Source organism: Telmatherina bonti (assembly GCF_933228915.1).
Source record: "Telmatherina bonti genome assembly, chromosome: 17".
NCBI lineage: Eukaryota > Metazoa > Chordata > Actinopteri > Atheriniformes > Telmatherinidae > Telmatherina > Telmatherina bonti.
Window position 1 is genome coordinate 14,533,664 of NC_136615.1, and position 16,469 is coordinate 14,550,132.

Sequence of the window (16,469 nt, forward strand, 5' to 3'; positions counted from 1 at the left end):
GTGTTTCAAACAGATGCACTGAATGGTGTTACAGATCAGGATGTGTTAGTGCAGCCTTAGATGAGCTGGAAAAGCTGCGGGGACTTTACAGTTTGTCTGGACTACAGTTTACCTGGACTCTTCTTTGTCACTCCTTCCACTTTTTTTCCAGCAAATGTGAAAATGACCGAAAGTGCAGTTTTAAAAAAGTATACTTACTGGTTCCAAGTCTTGGAATTGTTTTATCATTTCATACTGATGCAAGGTAATTGCATGCTGCTCCTGCTGCTGCTACAACTACTACTACTACTGAGTACACATGACAGTAAAGGTAGTTTGTAAGTGCTATAGTTAAAACTAGTTTTTCTGAGAACCACTGTTGAAAGTCAAACTGTGGCCTTTGACAACCTTTCAGTTCTTGGTTTCAGTGACTTTTGACAGCATTTATGTTTCACTTTGCTTTGATTTTGTTTTCCAATATTTTACTATGTACAACTTGTTGTGAATGTTTGTGATTCACTTTGACATGACTGTTTTTGCAATATGTTAACCAAATCTTCCAATGATGCTGTGTGATTTTAAATGAAGAAACACAAAATACATCTGTCAAACTTAGGTGAGAAAGAAAAAGAAAACAGGTAAACAGTAGGAACAGAGGCAGAAATAGTTTTATGGATAGTGATGCTGCTCAAAGCAACAATCAATATGGCAGAAACTGTGGTAATGGAGAAAAGGGTATAGAATCGGGTTATGTCTGTATGTAGTTATGTTCAGTGTCAAATCATTGCGACCCCCAAGTGACATGGCTAGGTCAGTGAGCTGGCATACAATGGAGGGGGTGTCAGTTGCTGCCAGTTTCCGACACCAGTCTAAATCAGGAATGGAGAGAGAAGTTGACATTGCGAGCAAACAAGTCACTGCTGTTGTCAAGGCAGATATGAGTTTGTGTTGATGTGTCTGTGTGTTTGCCTGGTTGGGTACATTGCTCATTGTGAAACCTTGTTATTGGGCCACGTGCAAACCCCCTCTCTTTTGGCTAGTCATTTTGTTAGGGTAAGGTGCTCCTTGTACTTTGGTGTTCATGGAGCCCAGTTAGCCACTCAACAAAGGTGTGTGGAGCTATTTCAATGCCTAGGTTACCATGTTAGGGTTAGTGAGAGGAACTTTTTATCCTTTTTATCATACCCAAACGAAAAGCTTGTACGTGAACACTCATAATGTTTATTTTATCACTGGCTGATGAGCCTGTAGCCCCTTGGGCAAAGTGAGACTTACTGTTGGATTGTGTCAGCCTGACCCACTTCTTCTCGGATGCTTCTTCTCATCCTCAAAGGGTGAATGCACTTTTTAAATGGCAACAAAGTGTGCCAAAGCAAAGTGTAATATTCAAAATATAATATTCAGATCTTATTAATTTAAAATTCACACAATTTTATCCAAAAACATGTTTCTTTTATTAATCTCACTATGAAAAGATGCACGCATGCTTCAGTTGTTTGAGGACTCTTGCCAGTATCTTCTATTTTTCACTCATTGCTGGAAATGAAGCCAAAGATGTGTACAATGTAATAAACTCATTACCCAAAGTTCTCTTCTTCTGCCATTTAATATTAATGCTTTCTGTACCTTTCTTTTTTCAGTCCTGTGATGGAAAATCTTTACCTTGCAGAACAGCATGACTCTCACAAAAGCAGCAATCACCAACAGTTTGACCCACATAAATGACCAAAAAGGAGCCATAGGTCTTTTTTATGCTGCTTTTTTTTTTTTTTTTTTTTTTAAGCAGGTGTTTTTGGGTTAACATTCAGCTGTCAATGTGTAGTTCACACAGCCTTTTTTGATAGGTACTGTAAAACAATCAGTTCTCCGAAGTGGCAAAGCCTGACTGCTACTTTTACTTTAGTTTTCTATATTATGAGAATTCAACTGTCTGCTCCATCCCTGACAGGAGTCAAAGTTGAAGTGTTGACTTCATCCTAGTATGTAACACAGCGCTTCTTTTTTGTCAATGGTATGATTGATGCTTAACTTTGTGTGAAAATGAGTTTTGATTTTGTGACAAACAACTTGTCATCCAAGCCTATTTTTCTAGTGAAGTTGTGAGAGTTCAGCTCGCAACAGGGCATTTGAACTTTAAAATGTATCATTCATTGTATTATGTGGCGTCTGTCAGTCCAGCCCGATGCAGAGTTTGTGCACAGTGTGTCAAGAGGATAACAAGTACCCTGCTGTACAGACAAGATCAGCTTTGTACAGCACTCTACAGGAGGAGAGTGGTACCACTCCTCACTGCTTGAGGCCATTTACTGTTGCCTCTGCTTCTGTCTCTCTGTATCTGTCTCTGTCTTGCACTCAGCAGTGAAGTGATTGGTTCCCTTGTGGCTGTTTGTCTGTGTGTAAGATCAGTATCCTATCTCAAGTGCTTTATAGTGCTTCTTTGCATTGTGTTCTCTTGGCAAACAGCTGCTTGATCACTGAGGACTCTGAAATCAGTTCAGTATTTTTAGGCGTTTTTATTCTTTTCGATGCCGTAGTGTCTCGTCTGATGCTGCTTGATGTTACAGATACTGACAAGCTGGGTATTTATAGCACTTTGTGGTCCTTCAGTCTGTTGGTTTTACCCAAGGTGAACCTGCTGCCTGTCAGCCTGCATGTGCTCTCTCTACTGAAAGATTTAGTTTAGAAAGCAAGCTGTGAAGTATACTTAAAAAGAAAATTCAGCAAATCGCTTTAACCAGAAGGTTACCAAAAGAATCTGGTTGCTTTGAGTCTATGTCAGGTGGTATTTCACAGGAAGGTTCTTTATCTTGTGTAGGTTTCTGTTGGTGTGCTAGTCCTGCTGAATGAGGTACGTTGTTACATGGGAAGTTGGAGAAACAGATGTAGAGACCAGGCTGCTCTGGACTGAAAAGAGGGAGTGGCTGTTAACGATGGAGACAGGAAATCATACCAGCGGCTACGGCGTCAGTAGGGAAGGAACAGGAGGGGTACCCAGGATGGTGTGTTATATGTGTGTGTTGTGATTTCCCGTTTTTAAACACATTTGTATGACACAAGCGTTTGTCTCCGTTTGAATCAAATTTGGTTAATATTGATACGTTTTGTGGTAGCCTAATTTATTTCTCAGGACTGGGATATAATTAATAATTTGTATCAATTTATGACCTCTCATCTCATCATTAGGTCTTCGTAATGTCTGGAACGGTAATCAATAAACTTGGATCTGATTTCTTCAATCCAAAATGTATCAAGCATCAAATTAAAATAATCAAATTAAATCTATTAAGAGATCATTTATGTAAATGTTTGGAATTTATATGGAATTGGCGAGCGATTTGCAGCACTTTTTAAAAAGAATTTATTGACTTTAGAGCCCCCAGAAGTTACTGAGTGTCATCTATAAACTACCTTAAATTCAGGGGACAACTTCCCAATAGCTTTTTTTGACAGCAATTTAAACAGTTATTTTTAATGAGCTAAATAATGTTATTTCTTGCAATAAGGAGTCAACGTTTAAAATGTTATGACATTATGAAACATTGCATGAGCGCAATAATATAAGATGTGTCAAGTCTAATAGTTTAGAAGCAGGATGGATCATCTTGGTGGATGTCTTGCAAGCTTTTCACAAAATTCTTATCAATAAGTAAAAGTTTGTCCAGATTTTCTTTTCTTTGGCGTGTTTTCTGAACACAAACCATCTTCTCTACAGTGATATCATGAAAGAACTTTTTTTTCAAGTTATTTGGGTTTTTGAGCAAGACCTGGTAGTATTCTGTTACATCCCCTTTTGTGAGAGATGATGCCTGCTATGTCTTCCCTCTTTCCCTTCCCTTGCCCATGTCTTTCGCTATTAGAAGTCTGCATAGTATAGTAATTAATTTGTTTCTCTTATATTAATGGAACAATCAAATGTTTATGTTCACCCAAACTTGAAGTTCAGATTATGATGGTTTTCTCTTCTCCACTGCAAACGGTGACGGTTGAAACACTTTTGCTTTCACTTTTTGCTTTGCTACTCCATCAGGTATGTTGTTCATGTACCTACAGGCAGAAATGAGATGAGGTTCTACCAGATAGTTTGTTTTTTTTTGTTTCTTTGAATGGATCATTGGCAGCTCAGCCATTGCGGACAAGTATGTTAGTGTGAATGTAAAGTACCCAATAAAAGCAACTGTTCTTTACCACAGAAAAATGGCCTGATACAAAACCCAGGGTTTATAGTCGGTATGAAAAGGGGAAATTACTACATGACTTTTGAATAAAGCATAAAACTGCAGGCCGACTGTCAAAGTTCCTCACTGTGGCATTTAAAACATTTTTTCAACATACTATGATTATACCGATTAGGTATAGAGACCAGCTGCATATGGAAAATGTATGTGTTGGAGAATTAATGAGCTTTTCACTCAGTTAAGTAGGTAATTGTTTGTTCTATATGCTATTGTGAGCTGTTATCATTTACTTTATACTCATATTTTAAATGTGCTTCAAGCAGCTTCGAGCAGCCTACCCACAGTCTCAAAGGAGGTAGAACCTGTAGAAAAGAGGAGTGGAGTGGTTCATTATGAGCCTTTAAGCAGGTCAGTGTGAGCCGAGGTAAAGTCCTACAACGGGTCAGGTAACATAAAAAAAACAACTGTTTTCCAGGTAAAAATGATGTAGCGTAAATACATTTAATGTGTGAGGGCGGATACTTTTAAAATACAGGTGCATCAGTTGTGATAATTTTTTTCTTTGTTTTTCTTATTTTTGTGGGCATAAAAACTGTTTTAATTATCAAGTGCTGAGGGTAACCTTTATTGTGAAACTCTTCGAGAGTATTTCCAAACCTTGCACTCATCTATGGAGGGATCTCGCCGTCCAGTCAAATACCAGGGAGATATTTTTTTTGCTGCTGGTTGTTTAACTCAGGAATGTAGAACCTAGCTGAAACTAGGGATGGCGGAGGATATCTTGTATATGCAAAAGCAAACTCCACATCAAATTATTAAAGCAAGTAGCAAAAAAAAAAACAAACAAAAAAAAAAAAACAATTATAAGGATGTAGCTTGGTGGTTTGGTGTAATTTAAAAAAATTGTTAGGAGCAAGTTCTGTTTAAAATAAATCTTCAAATATATTAACAGTTGTTGTGTTTACAGTTATTTAATGCTTTAACATGCAGGACAGGTTGCAGGTAAAGCTGGATTTAAGCTGGTTTTAGTTGTGCAGCATAAAGGTCGGTTTCAATGTCTGTGCCATAGGCTCTGCGTAGATCCAGGGAGGCTTCATATGGACCTTGTCCAGACCTGACGTGCACCCCTGCTATGCAGCATGATTACGCAGTACTCCCTTGTGATTGGCCAGTTTGCTTATTTTTTAAGTGTGATAGTACGCTACAGTAGGGTCAGCTATACTGTACCCAGTACTGCGTGAGTCTAAATCCAGCTTTGACATCCAGCCAGTATTCATAGAGCCAACGAATCAGACGTTGGCCCCAGATTTCTTTGGGAGATATTCGCTGATGATGGATCAGGTTTGGTAATCATCCTAACTGGTTGGAACCAGTGCGAATTGTTAAAACAGGACCCATGCAGGATTCTGCGGTGAAGCATAAATTCATGAAAGAGACTTTTGTACTGTCTTTCTTTGGTATTTTTGACCAAAGCATGTCACTTGAATTTCATTAAGACTTCAAGAAATTGTGTAAAGTTGTGGGAAAAAAAGACAATGAAAGTCTCCTTCTGAGATAAACTTCCTCAAACGAGACATGTATTATGTCTGTTTTGACATACCATTGCTTGAATTGTGTATAGGAATCGCTGCAGATTGTAATAAAATTCTTACCTTTAGTCTTAACCTCTTTTAAGCCTGTTACATACTCCACGAGAAGCAAGAACTGAGTTCTTGTTCTCTAGGCTGGGGGGGGTTGTCTGCGTTATGTGCAATGAACCCAGTTGTTACCTCCGCCGAGGAGGTTGTTTTTCCCGGCGTCTTTTTGCTTAAGATAACTTAAAAGGTTACGGAGGGATTTTATAAATATTTCAATAGTTGTTGCAAATGTAAAAAGAAGAACTGATTAAATTCTGGTGGTGATCAGGATCACCGTTTGGATCCAGGAATGTTTTAAAAGGATTCTTAAACATTGTGCTTGGCGGAGGTTTCCGCTCTCTGAGTTTCTAGTTTCATATTTAACGAGCAGCTTCGTCCGCGGCAGGGCGGGTTGTGCACGTGGCTGGGTCCGAGTGTTTTATTGCCACATGTAAAAATGTTCGTACTTTCTCACCACCTCGATCAGCTGTTTTATCAAAACAATCCGTTTTGCCGGCAACAGCAAACACACGGAAGCAGCGATTCCGCTTCATGCTTTCTCTGTGTTAACGACGCCCACCTCCAATGTCTGACCAATCAAACGATACTTCTCGCAGCCCCGCAAGAAAAAAGTTCTGCCAGCACGGTATGTCAAGAAATGTCCTCAAACATGTCCGCGAGAACAAAATGACGTCATTTTCTTCTCGGAGCCTCGAGAACAAGAAAAAAGTTTTCGCTTCTCGTGGAGTATGTAACAGGCTTTAGTCTACACCTTGTGACATGTTGGTGTTTATTGTGTTTGGTTTGTTTTTTCTTTCCATTTATTTTATTTATTTATTTTTCTCTATATTTATTTAGTTATTAATTTTTTTTAATAATGGGCATCAAATGTTTCCGTCTCTTGTGTTATACTCTATTTTCTATTTGTTGGGAATGCCATTGAAGGCAAACTATCCCCCCTTTCTGTAGTTTTTTTTTTTTTATGTATGGTTGAATAGCGATAGAGAGATTCTTTGTATGCTTGCTTGTTTCTGTCACTAGATGCTTGTGTTAACGCTTGTGCATGTCAGTTGTTCATAGAACAATTGAGTCAGCTAGACCTCAGGGCTTGCTGCATAGCTTTCAGTGAAACCCCCAATGAAGCTCTGTGCCAAGTGCACCCATGAACTTGTTCCATTAGCTTGTCCGCTGCCCATAATGAGATGTCGACCTATATTGAAACCAAACGATTTGCAATCTTGCTGTCAAAGAGCAGCGGTTATTTTCCACACATTATAACTTAGAGGTCAGTCCCAACCCGCAACGAGCACATTGATGCATGATACAGTAGCATGCACAAAAAAAGCCCAACAACTTTTATCAGAATAAATTGTTTGTGTCATCTGAGTTCCAGGAATAATTGCTTAAACTATTTTGTTTTCTCCAAGTGATGTGCAAATGCATTCAAGGAATGTGGTCTTCACCATTAACACACACAAGAAGGAAGAAGTGAATGGGTGCCAACAACAGATCTAAGGATATAAGTATACACACATTAGAGCTGCATCACTGGTTGGAAGTCTTAGAGAAGCGTAGCGAAAAGCCAATGAAGAGATTTGGGACGATGCGTTTTGCTAGCTTCATACCTCATTACATGAGGCATTAAGGCTTCCACACATGCTTTATGGTTCCACCCTTTGAATAAAATGCCACCATCAAATTTAATATCCACTGTGCCTATAATCAGATTATATTCCAGGTGTATTCCATAATATAATTTCAGTAATACAAATTACGATACACGTGCCAAGCCGCTAAGTGAACTTCCATCCAATTACCCGTCATGTCATTAATTTGAAATCCTATTATCACCCTGTGTGTTAGCACATGAAAGGGCCTGTGTAGAACATGGATAGGCTTCAAACTGAAAGCACTGTGCTCAGGAACTCGATTACAAGTACCATGACAGCATTTTGCAGTGCTCACACTAACCTACTGCCCTCAATAGCTGCCCAGCATCCACCGCATTTCATCTGCAAGCAGTGTAATTAAGGAACTGTGCATAGCTTGTTCTAACCTCAGTAGCCTTGAGATCAGGCATAGTAGTTTATTTTAAGCTATGTTATGACTGTAACTCTTGATGTTTTTGCCTTTTCTACCATCCATGAAGCTGAAGCAGTACAACTGTGAGAGTTGGTGTGTAAAATATCCATGCAACTTTTAAGTATGTCTGAAGGCACAGATAATAGACGATGCTCTACCAGATTGCTGTATGCGTTTGAATGCTATATTAATGTCGTAAAAAAAAAAGAAAACTTCAGAAAAAAAGATTTGTCACAAAGAAATAAAAGGAAGTTTTGTTTTTATGCTTGTTTTGCTTTTTACTTATTGTGGCTTAAAGCTGCATATTTTTTTTTTTTTAATTTTACATTTCAGTTCTCTATCAGGAAATTCTTTACAGAGAATGAAGGAGTGGTACCTTTATGGGATCGTGTGTTGATAAAATTGGAGCTTAGATTGCATTTTCATAGTGTTAACATTTTTTTAAACGCTTTATAAGCCATTATTACAACTCCAAAGTGACAAAAGGGCGAGGAGGTAGTTCAGAACTTTCTGTTATTATCTCTTGAGTCATAAAGATAATTATTTCTCTTTCACAGAGTGGGAAATTCCATTTTTTAATATGTTATCAGTCAGTCTACTGTGTCATGTCTAAGTCTGAAAGCAGAATTCACAAAACTCTGACTGACTTTCACATCATGTTTCACAAAGTTCTAATGCAAATGACCAAAAATAACCTCATCAAGCAGTTATAGATCTGATTTGCTGTTTTGTAATATGGATCTGCATTATAGATTGCTTTTACTGTGCGGGCATGCTCTGTTAGTCATGGTTGATCAGGTTGTCTGTTCCCATGCAACGAAGGACACAGAGCGCCTCCATCACCACACTGATATTTACTCCTGACCAGTGACCCATGGCTGGTGATGCTACTTTACTTTACCGAAGGGCATGTCTGTGAAAGCTGTTGACAGTATGAATACCAACTCAGGTTGATTTTTTTATTTTTTTTATTTTTTTATTTTTTTTTATTGGAAGAAGAGGAGAAGAAAAACAAGACAAAAAATGCACACTTTAATCAGGAACTTTATCAGGAATTTCAACGAGATTTAATCATTTTGCATTTGCAAAACAAATTAATTCTGTTTGGCTAATTAGTTAATTACTTAGGTTAAGCATATATTTACATGTTAATTAACTCAGAAACTGTCTTATTAGTCAGAAACTGGATACAGGTGTTGATCATCCTTTCTGTTCAGATGCCAAAGGTTAATAGTTTGAGCAGTTAACATCCACTGAATAAGGTTTGCTTGGTAATTCATAGCCGTGAGGAAAATGAGCAAATTCTTCATGCAGGATTGATGCATCAAGATGTAGTCAAGAAGGACTCTAATTCAGTGATCTCATACTCCAGTTGTCAAGAGTCACACAAATTGTTTGGCATGCAGAACACGATGCAACAGCAAGCTGTTGGATCCATTACATTTGAGTCAGGTGTGTTGGAGCAGGAAAGTGGCCCTTGAGGACCGCAGTTTAAGATCACTGCTCTAAATGGATTCGCAAATGGATTCACATGGTTTAAGTTCGCATATGGAAGCACTTTGGTTTTTATGAGGTCAAACAAAAAATATTTTCAAAGCTTGACAGACACCAGGAACCACATTGCATATTTCCAGCTGGGAAAGGATGCAGTAGCAATATCAAAGCTTCGTCCCAACTAAAAAAGGGTCAACCAAATTACAAACTCTACCGCAGCCTTTTTTTTTTTCTTTTTTTTTTTTTTTTGCTTCTGATTAGTGTCCGTGTTAAGTCATTTTGCACAATTTGGAGCAGAAATAACTATCTATCCTACTTGCTGTCTCAAATGATGACACGACTTTGCTGTTTCAGTCTCTGTCTGATCACAGGGATCACTGTATCAATAAAATGTCATCAGTATGAGAATGCCATAGTATGTGCCATGTTGCCACCAATTTTCTAACTGGTAATGGCAGATGGCAATCAACAACTTGGTTGGTTGGTTAAAATTCGGATATACTTTTGTGGATATTCAGAATACGCTGAGGTCTTTGTTAATTTACTAGAAGTATGCTGCTGCCTGTACATTTTGCTTCTTTTTTGATGCTGTTAAATATGTTGACAAATGTAACTTTTTACTGAACAGGCATCATTTCTTTTATTTGTTTTATCAATTAAAATAAAGGAAAATAGAGGAAAATGAATTATGGTTACAAATCCTTTTTCTTTTTTTAGAAGCACATGTGGTCACGTGGTGAGGAAAACATAAAAGTCCTGCACAGAGAAAAAGATTAATTAAAATTCAACCATAATGGCGTTATGACATGACAGCCATCTGAATCATTAAAGAAGTATGAAGATCATATTCTCACGTTTTGTAAGTGGACTTAATGCCAACCATCACTCTGTGGCTTTCTGATGAATGAGACAATGGAAAGGCACAGCTTTAAAGCTGTAAAACACACCATTGGACTGCACCCCCATTACTTGTCAAATCAGCTGTTTACCATGGACAATGGTAGGGCAGCTTTGCCTCCGACACACTGACACAGACCATGGCGTTTCCTATTGCTAACCAAGTATATATTGAGGATTCCTGCTGAAAACTGAACTTAGCCAGCAGGAAGAAACCACTACAATGGAGAGAATAAATAATTCACTAAGCTCTTTACTGTTTCCTGTTGAACTTCTCTCTTTCCTCTCCATTTTTCTCCCTGCTGGTTATCTCACGGGCCTCAGGCTCCCAATTCCCACTATTGCACCACAACCAGCTTTGCCTGTGGAGCAATGATAACTTGGCTCAGCTCTTCCATATTTGTCATTCTGCTGTGTAGCAGACAGTTATTCACTTGGTGTCATTTTTATAGACCAATAAGGACTCATTGCAGGTGGAGTCGCACATAAACAATGCACTAATTGTTTACTACATAGTTGCACCCTGAGGTTTCTCATTATTTTTTCAAATTGTGCTCAAGTGTGACAAGAAGGTACATTTAATAAGAAGTTACAGTTGTACAAATTGTTGTTATGGCTTGAAGAAGTTGATGAATTGATCTTCATTTATTTTGAAAGAAAGACTGTCAAAGTTGGAATAAATATCAATAAAATTAATTTGTTCTCTCATAATTCATTCAGAAAAACTATTTCTGTGCTGCATTTCTTTGGGACACAATTAGACAGAAATTTAACTACTACTTTTACACACAGATCACTTTCTCCCACACTGCTGCCTTATCTCTCTAACAGTTGGCAAAGTGACCTTTGGGACTCCTGTTGCACACTTAAATCTGGCAGATCCTTTTCATAAATGCTCACACTTTCACTAGGAAGAGGTTCAACAGGAGCTGACAGCTGTGTGTGTAACCTGAAGCATGACCTCCCCTGTTATCCTTCCACCCTGTGTTCATTCTTTTTGAACGGGGGAGGTCTAGAGAAGGGGCAACCAGCTGTCATGTATAGATCACACCTGAACTGGACAAGAACTACATCAATCTGCCACCCTGTCAGATCATCGGTCCAACCTGGACAAGCATATGTCACGACTACACCGTTGCATTCATTTGTTTGCTTATTTTTGTAAGTGCATTGGAGGGGGAAGTACATTAAGACTAATCACACTGGGTAAAAAAAGAAACCAAGCAAATGATACCAGGTGATGTCTTTCATTTAACTGAAACTAATAAAACTGCCAAATAGTGGGAATTTCAGCTAAAAAAGTTTTTTAAACTAAGAATTAAGGATTTTTAACATTTTTTTTCAAAGATTTATATTAATTTGTGATTTAGGAACCCAGACTTGCTGTATTTTCTTGGAGGACAGTATTTACCTGGAAAGTTAGTATCTACAGTGTGCATCGCCTCAAGGCACCATTACTAAATGTAGAAATCTATTGAGTTGACATAAGAGGTGAAAAATGCACCTAATCAACTGACAATGTACTTAACTGCATTTACTTAACACTAAAAGTGTGTATTTGCCCAAAGTGTCCATGAATTTGCAACAGCATGTAAACATCTGTTTACTTTTTGTGTAATGTCTTCAGACAGTTTAGGGGCTTGAAAGCTCCTGGGGATTCAACTACACCATAGAATTGTGTGCAAACTCCCTCCGAGACTTCGTTGAAGAGTTGTTTGGGCTGCATTGTTTAGTTCTAAATGTCTCCGATGCCTTTTAAGAACAGCAAAATGCCCTAAGAATTTCAGTCTGTGCTTGTAAATTCCATCCCAATTTGATCTTATCAGATTTTTGTGGTTACGTCTGTCATTTTTCCGCCTCAAGTCTTTAATTATTGCTTCCAACATCAATTTACAAAGAACCAATTTTCTTGTGGTGTTTCTCTTTATTGGTATTCACAGATACCTTAAAGCCAGAGTTTTAAACTTGCAGCAACTTACTTAAATGTGGTTTGTTGGCTCAGGGGAGACGTGAGTTTGGGACTCTGTGAGGCTGAATCAGCTCACAGTTTTAAGAAACAAAACTAAACCTTTATAGAAGACTAACCACACTGTTGTTTATCAGCCCAAGATATGCTGCTTTGTTATGCACTATTCTGAAATGAGTATGTTAGCCACAAGTAGGAGTCAGCAGGGATAAAAAAAAAAGTCCCAACTGAGGTGGCAGCTGTTATCTCAAATCTTCATTGTCTCTACAAGCAAAATTTTTAAAATGGTCTATGAGAACGATCCATTTTTTTTCTGATGAATTTGAGTAAAAGTTTAGGCGGAACATCAGTATGACTGTCTAATAGTGTCCTAAGCAGCTGAAAGAAGTGTTTTCACTGAGATTTTTTTTCACTTTTGCTCAGTCCATGACTAGTCTAATTCAGTGTGAGAGACATTGCAACCAATGACCTCACCAGCTCATAATTCTGGCGAGCAGCAGACAGGAAGTAAGGGAGAGCAGAAGGGATGGCTGGCTGCTCTATGGTGGAGGAACGGAGGCAGAAAGGCTTGTTGGACTGTAACAGAGAACTTCACTGTTTTCTCCCGTCCTTCTGCCTCTCTCTGACTTTCATTCACTCTTTTATTCCTTTGTGTTGCTGATGTAATGTTAATGATGGAGGTGCAACTTTGAGGGGGGGATTTTCAGTTCTCTGAACTGAAGTATGAAATAGTATGTATAGAAGTGAAAAGGGACAGAGGATGGAGCTCTATGCGCATGACAAGCTGCAGGCCTACATGTACTGTGATAATGTCTTGAAGACCAGTTGTATCAGTCATGGTGGTGACTAATTTTACTTGACTGGCGCCAGGTTGCAGCTTGTAAAACTCAGACAACGTCCTTATGGGACTGTCTATAAGCTGGAAAATGGTGAAACTGTCCAAAATATTTTGTTAGTCACAGTCTCTGCATTTGTGCCAAGTAGAAAGGGAGGAAATCTACATATCAGATTATCTGAGACTAAATTTATATACCAGTTGCCATGCATTTAAGATAATATTGATTGCCTTACACAGTGCCAGAATGGCAGTCGAGCTCACAGCAAAACTGACTAGTCTGAATCGCCTCAGGGTATCGCTCACTTTTAGACCTAGCTATGTCATTCATATTGTACCAGTGTGCACCAAAGAAGCACAATATCCCCTGTGGCTAAGCTACAGTGCATTGATCTAGACAGCTGTTGAGATGAGAAGGTTGTCCCTGTCTGCAGGGTCTTTACAGTGCCCAGTCACATGTCTGTCTCTAATAAACTCAGGCTCCTCTTCCTTCTGTCTTCTTTAATCCTACATAGTGTACTAGATTTGTTGCTATATTTTACTGTCAGTGTTTAATAATTTCACATTAAGATTTAAAAGAGATATGATAAAAATGTGATAGATATAGATATGTTTAGGGAGAGGAAGAGAGATTTTATTTTCTGTGTGTATAAATTGGCCTTCACATGCATGTGATTGATTCGACCTATTTGAAGAGTAAAACTGGGTCAGATGCCATTTGAAAGTGATGAGATATCATGGAGTACATGTCTAGTAACTTTAGTTTATTGAATCAGCTTTGCAACCTTGGAAAGTTACTCAGGCTCACAAACTAGTCAGTGTTGGATTGTTTTTGCACAGCTTTGATCTAGAATTTTTTTTAAAAACACAGTTTAAAACATGAGTCAGAGGAGTGATGCATTTCTTATCGCGTGCATTGGTTTTGGGAGGAAACCCCACTGAAAGCATTCTCATCAGCATTTTTAATGAGACACAGTTGTCCTTGGCTCCCTCAGCAATCTTTGGCTATTGCCTGGGGTTAGGGATGATGATGATTAGGGATGGAGAGAGAGAACGGTGGGGTGGATATGTGCGTGGCATATTGATCAATGGTGCAGATGAAAGTGCTGCCCAGCTGGAAACCAGTTTTGTGGTGTTTTCCTGCTGTTCATTGCTGTTCAGCATCCACAGTTTTTTTTTGGTTTTTTTTTTTTTTTTTTAATGCTTATGGTCTTGGAATGCAAACTTCTGCTGTCATCAAGGCGAGGGTAGATTTCATCAGATAGAGGTGTAATGTTGTCACTGATTAAAAAATCCACACTTCCTGCCGGCCTCCACTGTTGTTATTCGTATTCATCTCTTGAGATAAAGGGAGAGACAAAGAAAAGGGGTGACAGCAGATGATGAGCAAGTAATCAGTCATGGTGGGCAAAACCAGCACACTTTTCTGTGAAGACACTAAGTTGCTAAATTACTTAACTGCTATGAAGCTGCTCTCTTTTGTGTGGCATAAAGCAATAACTACAGGCATTTCTCTTATAGCTGCATATGTCTGTCTGTGTCTGTCTCATATGTGAGCTGCTGGAAGAACCTGCCCAGGAGATTTATGTTGCCCTAAAAAAAAGGAAAGATGAAGTGCAGATGCTGCAAATGCTCCTCTGGTATATTTCTGCCTTTTAAGATTCTCCAGTGGAGAAAAGAAACAGGAATCGGTATCTAACCTAAACTCAAATGAATGTATGTGCGTATGCATGTATCTGTGTGTGTATGTATGTGTTTATTTATTTTAATTAAGAGCACAGTTACTTGATAGCAATGCCACCATTTTGTTGTAGCTTGTGCCATCTGTTTATATCTAATTTCTACCTTCCCAAGTATATTTACTCTTTAATTGGCCACTCAAATTCCTCTGTTTTCCTCTTGTTCATAGACTCACAACGGTCCCATCTGACCACTTTCACCATGATACTGAAGGACAAGTTCCATTCTCCCAAGATCAAGAGGACTCCATCGAAGAAAGGGAAGCAGCTGCAGCCTGAACCAGCAGACAAAAATACTGAAAAACCGGCTAACAAGGTGTGTTTGTGTGCAAAAGCATGTGTATTTTGGAAAATCCATCTCTTTCCCACAGCTTCTGTGTGTTGTTAGCCCATTTGTAAGACTATTGTTTTGCCTTCTAATGTTTGGTCTTCCCATGTTCTATTGAGATTCCCCGCTGGTTGCCACAGCCTCCCAGTCACTGTAGAAGCTATCTACGTAATAGCAAATATAACTTATAAAGATCTGAACAGAGTTTGGTTGTTCTGGGGGGGGGAAAAAATTCCTCTTAAAGTTCACTTCAGGTCAGATTCCTTGATAGATGGTGCATAAAGAACAAAGTTCTTTATGAAACAAAATACTATAAACAAGTCATCTTGCAAATTTGACTAAAGGTTAAATTCTCATTATTGGGGAATGTTGCAAGTAAATCCATTTAAACATAATGTTTTCTTTAATATCTTGTTTGTTTGTTTGTTTTTTCAGAAGGTTAACAGGCTAGAGGAGCAAGAGAAAGAAGTTGTCAGTGCCCTGCGCTACTTCAAGACAATTGTGGACAAAATGGTGGTGGAGAAGAAGGTGCTGGAGATGCTTCCAGGCTCAGCCAGCAAGGTGCTTGAAGCAATCCTGCCTCTGGTTCAGGTAGAGGCACGGATACAGCAAAGGTGAGTGGTGCATATTTTTAAGATGGAATATCCAGGTCAGACCATGAAAGTTCATTCATAGATCTCCAAAAGATATACATGTTGTTTCTGTTGTTTTCTTTTCTTCACTTAATCAACTTTACAAAAAAAAACTGTATTAGCCCAATGGATTGCAGTTCTCTTCCTGCTGGTGTAATAAGTCAGTGTACTATTTGTTATCATTCTTGTCCCTTGACGTAATATATATCTGGTTGCCTGGTGGGACGTGCACGATGTTGTCTTTCACTCTTAGCGGTTTATGGAGATTGATAATATGTTGTGACTGACGACATTCCTTTCCTCAAGGCTTCCTGAAGCTTTACACGTTGTATTTATGTGCCACATAATCAGCACTGTTACGTTTGAGGAACAGAGATGAATCTTTCAGATTCTAAATGAGTAACTTTTGTATTACTTCTTGCACAATTCAGCTCACCTCCTCCTGTGAAAGGAACATTAGCTGTAGTTTTTTTGTTTGGACTGTCAGGACATGTTCAAACTTCTCTGTTATTTTCTTTGTTCCTTCCCCCCCATCCATCAGTACCACTAAAGGTATGGAGGCCAGAGGTGAATGATTTCGTATCTCCCAGCTCTGTGTTTAGATGCAGTTGTTGGATTGTTGCTGCAGTCATCTCTGGGGGTCTTGAGGAATAAAAGCCCAATAGATTGCAGTAGCAGTTTAGTGTTTTCCTATAACCTCAGGCTCCGAGATAAATACAGCATCAC

At 38.7% G+C, this 16,469-nt stretch overlaps 1 protein-coding gene across 7 annotated transcripts in view; it reads left to right on the top strand.

Moving 5' to 3' along the window:
• Positions 1–16,469, top strand: part of rapgef1b (Rap guanine nucleotide exchange factor (GEF) 1b) — a 43,519-nt gene that overhangs the window by 7,971 nt on the left and 19,079 nt on the right. For all 7 annotated transcript variants that reach the window (XM_079256645.1, XM_079256648.1, XM_079256649.1 and 4 more), the window contains exons 2-3: positions 14,954–15,099; positions 15,547–15,725. In XM_079256645.1, the coding sequence (XP_079112771.1) occupies positions 14,954–15,099; positions 15,547–15,725 (325 nt within the window). The remainder of the gene's footprint in view (positions 1–14,953; positions 15,100–15,546; positions 15,726–16,469) is intronic.